This window comes from Limulus polyphemus, unplaced genomic scaffold (assembly GCF_000517525.1).
Source record: "Limulus polyphemus unplaced genomic scaffold, Limulus_polyphemus-2.1.2 Scaffold2130, whole genome shotgun sequence".
Taxonomy (NCBI): domain Eukaryota; kingdom Metazoa; phylum Arthropoda; class Merostomata; order Xiphosura; family Limulidae; genus Limulus; species Limulus polyphemus.
Window position 1 is genome coordinate 155259 of NW_013667740.1, and position 6000 is coordinate 161258.

Genomic DNA, 6000 nt, shown 5'->3' on the forward strand with positions numbered 1-6000 from the left:
CCATCCAAGAAGTACGAAATTTAGCTTAAATAACTTATTACAATATTTTCATCACTCAGGCAAAGCATACTTTTTATAGCCTTCAATCTTATTTGGTTACAGAGCCATGAAATAGACAATCAGACCCTTCTTGCCACACCCACCTGTCACATCCTCTTTTTCAGAAATTGACAATAATTTTTTTTGACTTTCAATACTATATTATCTATGACCAATAGAAAGCCAAGGTTTTACTCTATCAAATGATGTATTAAATTATATTGTCTTCTGTACAGTGGTTAGTGATTAGGAGGTCAGTCAACTTGACCAATCTTGTATAGAGTTAGGGTAGAGAACATAACAGATGAAATATAAATTTTACTGAAAAACAAAGTTTGAAATTTATTTAGGAGGTTATAGAGATTACGCAAATGAAATTTGAGATTTTTGAGATGAAGAAAAGCATTTTTAATCTTAATGTGGAAATCACTTTGCACTTGGAGTAGTTAAAAAAAAAGACTATTTTCACAGACAAATATTTAGCAAAAATACTTGCTTAAAAAATCTGCCAAATTTTGTGAACATACACATAATGTATTAAAAGTTATAGTGTGGAAACTATAACAAGCACAAAGTAGCTACGAAGTTGGTCAATTCAACCGATGTTGTAGCGAGAGAGAGAGTTAATGGCAAAGGATTTTTATCATGCTAAGATGGAATTCCTCCTGGGAATGGAGAATGATGCAGAGGAAACTGCAGGTAAGCATAACATCACAACTTAACTGAACAAAACAGACCTACTCCGAACCAACACCCCAGGGTACCAAGATACCTTTATTAAGCTGTTAAGTAATCTCTGGTTATGTGACCTCTTTGTACCATACTGTATATATGTTTCTGTATCTGTGTAAACTACATTACCTATTCAAGCCATCTCCAAACTTTTATTTTCTAAAAAGTGGGTTTCTCATCATATTCATTTGGACAGTTGTTGGTAGTTTGTTCAAATTAACTATTATATTTATTATTTTATATTTATTAACTATTATAAATCAGTCTAAAATCATCTAATTCTTTATTCAGTTCACTAATCGCTTATTCTTTACACACTGGTGTTTTTGTATTTTACTGTAAAAATGTCTATTTTGGTATCAACCTAGGGTTATCTCTCATCTATTTTACTCTTTGTAAGTCATTATAGAAGAATACAGATACACATGTACATAAGGGTGTTTTTTAACACTTAAAAAAAAATATTTATTTTTTTACCATTTATCTGTTTTACTCTCTATACTCTAAAATGTAGTTTTATTTCCCATTTGATTTGGAGTGAATGAATAGAGGCAGTGTTTAATATATAATTGTGGTGATGCAAGTCCAAGGTAGAGTTCCATTTTTGTTGGCATTCATTCAGTTCAGATCTGATGAAGGTCTTAGCATGGAGCCCCATTCATGTTCCAGAGAAAACCTTAATTTATTCAATGACATTGGATGGACTGTCCTAGGGAGGTCTGCTTCATTGGTTAAATGCTAAGCTCAAAAATGGGAACTTTGATATTAGGTGTAGTTTATATAAGTTGTAAACTCAGGTTTAGCTTCGTTTTTTCTACAGGATTTCTTCCTTGTTAAAATTATAAACTTGAGTGATGTTTAGCCTATTGATGAGGCATCTAATGTTATTTTCATTCGATATAATAATTCTTGAGTAGGTGTCGTGTAAATAAACACATTTTTTGATGATTTTGTTTTATGGAGATAGATGGGTAATTTTGTGCATCAAATACCTTTTTTTTTTTCATCTTGCTTTATCTTACACTTCAAATTCTAGTGTGATAATATGTTAATAAAACTGGTATAAACAAATGATTAAAGTGTTTGTTTAATGATAAATATAAAAAGTAAAACCAGTGCTAAATACAGAGTATAAATTAATAAGAAACTTTTTTCAGTAATTTGTATTGTACTTCTTAATATCACTTGAAGATTTAAATAGGCAAAATTTAACATTCACAGATGATGGGTCGTTTCTTTGCTGGGTTGGCTCAATCTGGTGCATGGTGCTGCTTGGATGAATTCAACAGGATTGACATTGAAGTACTTTCAGTTATTGCCCAACAGATGATGACTATCAGAAATGCTAAGATGTCAAAGGTACCAATATAGCTGAATTGATTTGTTTTGTTGAATTTCTTGCAAAGCTGCATGAGGGCTATCTGCATTAACCACTCCTCATTTAGAAGTGATAAGCTAGAGGGAAGGCAGCTGGTTAACACAATCCCCTCTAACTCTTGGGATACTCTTTATCAATGAAAGAATGAATTGGCTGTCATATTACAATGCTCCTACAGTTTAAAGAAATAGCATATCCAGTGTTGATATTGAAAAAATGTTAAGGATTGTATACAAGAATAATCAAATTGCCATGGCTGATTATATTTTTGTAATATAAGTTGTGGCTTACAAACTACAAATATGTATGTCCATGATATATTCATACAGTTTATTAATGTAAAATGTTTAAACTTAATGCATTATTTTAAACTCAAAGTAACATGTAAGATAATTACAGCTTTGTGATGGGAAATAGCTTGAAATTACATTCATTAAGACTGACCATGGTCCAGTGGTTGGCATTTCTGAACTATGGATCTGCAGGCCTATCATTCGTGTTTTTGTTATTGTGAAAAACAATAATCGTGTTCTGCACTTTGGGGATGTGGATGAATTATAAGGTTGAAAGTCATATCACACTGTTCAGTCAGACAAGAATAGCCTAAAAGTTGGTAGTAGGTGTAGTGTTGTTGACTAGCTGCCATGAGTGACCCAAGAATAGGCAGTGGGTGAGGTGCTGCTAACTAGCTGCCTTCTTTCTAATCTACCAGTTTAAAAATAGAATGTATAGTTCAGATAGCTCTTGAGTATCCTTGTGTGAATATCTGAAAACACAGAAAAAAAAATAATTCAGGAATTTGAGGATTTAAAGCTAGATCATACTTAAAATTGCTTTTTGCACAAAAAACCAGTAACAAACTTACTCCTTATGTGTATTTTATTTTGTAGCTTTCTCGATTTGTATTTGAAGGAAGTGAGATCAAGTTAGTTCCAACCTGTGCAGCATTCATCACTATGAACCCAGGGTATGCTGGTCGAGCAGAACTTCCTGATAATCTGAAATCTTTATTCCGGACGGTTTCCATGATGGTACCTGACTATGGTATAACTACCTTTTTAGCCTCAAAATTTTTGTAATGAATATCATTTCAGTGTATTTCCTAATTTTTTACAGGGCGTAATGTCTTCATCTTCCTGTGATAGTGTGAAAACATTATTTCAAACTATTATAAATTTGTTCTTCAAGTCAGTGTAGCAAGATTATGAATGGCGTTAAATAGTGGAATGTAGGCAAGGCTGAAAAAGAGAGCTTGAATCATCTTCAAACTGCCATAGGCTGAACGATGCTTTACAAATTATTCAAAATTAACCATTACTCATGCTTAAAACATATTCTGAAATATATGTTTTTTGCTTTATTTTTCAACAAGGATCTCAAATAAAACATAGTACATTCATTGTGAAAGTCAAGATAACGAGAAACGGGATGAGTGAGAGAAATATTATGTGACAAAAGAAAGTTGCTAACAAAGTACAGTTTTATTCCATCTGATACTTTAATATTTGATACATTACAGTTTTTATTTTGCACTGAATAACTTATTTTAAAGTGAAAACCACTTCTTTGTAACAGAATTTTTTAAGATGAATTTTTTTCTTTGCTTATCAATATTTTTAACGGTGTAATTGTCTGAAGAATCTGATCGTAAATTTGAGGTATACAGACTCACATATGATGAAAATCTTGAGTGTTGGTGTTGACTTTTTATGCTATATGAAATAAACTTATAAAGCATATTTAACTGGAAGTGCTTGAACTTTTCCGTTTTTTATACTTTAGCTCTTATTGCGGAAGTTATCTTGTACTCTGAAGGTTTTGAATCATCGAAAACACTAGCTCATAAAATGACACAAATGTACAAGTTATGCTCTGAGCAATTATCACAACAAGATCATTATGACTTTGGTATGCGTGCCATAAAATCTGTTTTGGTCATGGCTGGTTCCTTAAAGAGAAAAAATCCAGATAAGAGTGAGGAGGTTGTTCTTCTTCGTGCTTTACATGACAGTAATCTTCCAAAATTCCTGACAGATGATGCAGTTTTGTTTGAAGTAAGCAGTATGATTTTTTTCTCTATATTTGCTAGACCTGAAATGTATTACTAATTTTATGTTTTGTTAACCAAGATTACATCGTTTTACGGATTAGCGAATGGTAAAGATAGCATTTGTTTATCAGGATAAAATGTTTAGCTTTGTATCAAAATGTGGACACAAATATGCCTTTTGAAGGAAAAAACATAAAATATTACACATAAAAGACTAATAAATTTATTTCATTTTCAGCGGATGAATCTAAAGTGTAAGAATAAAATATTAAGCTAATTTTCCCCTCAATACTGATTAAGGCTTATTTTTGCTTTTTCTTTTTCAAATTGTAAACTTTAAATACCTAATCAAATTACTCAATTTTTCACCATAAAAAAATTAAGCCATTCATTATATACTTTTTTATTAATAAACCTCAAAGTTCATTAAATTAAAAAAAGTATTTATCATATATGTTTGCTTTCAAACTATTTCTACTGCGATAGCTATACATTTTTCATGCACTGAAAACTTTTAACAAGCAGCATTGGATATTTGAAGTTTATTTTAAGTCAGTTTCTTTGTTTGTGTATCTAGATAAGTTTAATTAGCTTATTTTTCTTGCTCAATATAAGTTATGGTTAAATGTAATTTAATCAATGCTCCATATCATATTGTACTTGTCAATGTATCAGATTTATTCGTGCTGTACCACCATTTCTTTATTACTCATTTAGCACAAGTAATTTGACTCATTAGTTTAATGTGAGTTTATGACAGCTAAACATAATTTATTACGATGGAGAAGTTGAATTAGACATAACAGTAGATATTATTTTGTCATGCCCATGAAATTATTAATCACAGTAGAAATTTAAGCATTAAAAGTAGAGAAATCAACACTTTCTGTTTTTCAAGAACAAAATTAAAAATGCTTCTTATTTGACCCGTACACGTATATTTTCTTCTTAAACAATACACCCAATAGTTTGTTGCTAGGTTTTAATCCCGTGTTGGTTATCTACCATTTGCATATGACAATTAAGGCAGATTCTTAGTACACTGAAATCGAGTTGAACAGAAGTTAAATGTTAGTGTAAATATATTTATGATTGTCATTAAAAAAAGTAATAGTTTTCTATACAAATGAAATGCAGACTGTTTTGTTCATAAATAATTTTAATTATATATGATTTATACTGCTCAGTGATTTAAAAGCGTGAACCTTATAAAAATATTGCATATTTTGTGCAATAAATAAGTAAATTCTCTGGCTATTAACTTGTAATTGGTTATTTACTGAAGTTTATTTGGCATAGTCAATACATGTTAGTAATGACCAGGAAGGTGGAGACCAGAAACTAACTGCCAAAAACATTAAAGTTATTTCTATAGTACAATACTTGCTTCTTAGAGTATTTGCATCTGTTAAGAGCTTATATTGTGAGGTAAACATACATTTTGAAAAGGTTCAGTATATTATTATTAAGCAAGTAGGATCAAAAGGATATTAATGTGAATTGGGTTTGTGTAGAATTTCATGCTGTCTAATATTTGATCCATTCAAAATTTCAAAAACTTAATATACCGTGTAAGTTTGATCAGATTTTATTATAGATTTCTTTGAAAAAGGGAAACAAATGTAGTATCATTTGTAAATTTTCACAGCATATTTTATATATTTGTGTCAAAAATAGGAAAGAATACCTTTGAATTTAAGGTCAGATATAGCAGTCATTAATCTACAAAAACTATAACTGTTCCTCATGGTGGCAAGTTGTGTTATTTATCATTATGAGATTCATATATTTATGTAAGTTG

The 6000-nt window shown here is 30.5% G+C and overlaps 1 protein-coding gene across 1 annotated transcript in view; it reads left to right on the forward strand.

Moving 5' to 3' along the window:
- The window catches only part of LOC106466035 (dynein heavy chain 6, axonemal-like), a gene marked incomplete at its 3' end in the record, with an annotated part of 122432 nt that overhangs the window by 70872 nt on the left and 45560 nt on the right, over positions 1-6000 (forward strand). Inside the window, 3 exon segments of the mRNA XM_022393994.1 lie at positions 1993-2130; positions 3040-3193; positions 3932-4203. Of these exon segments, the coding sequence (XP_022249702.1) occupies positions 1993-2130; positions 3040-3193; positions 3932-4203 (564 nt within the window).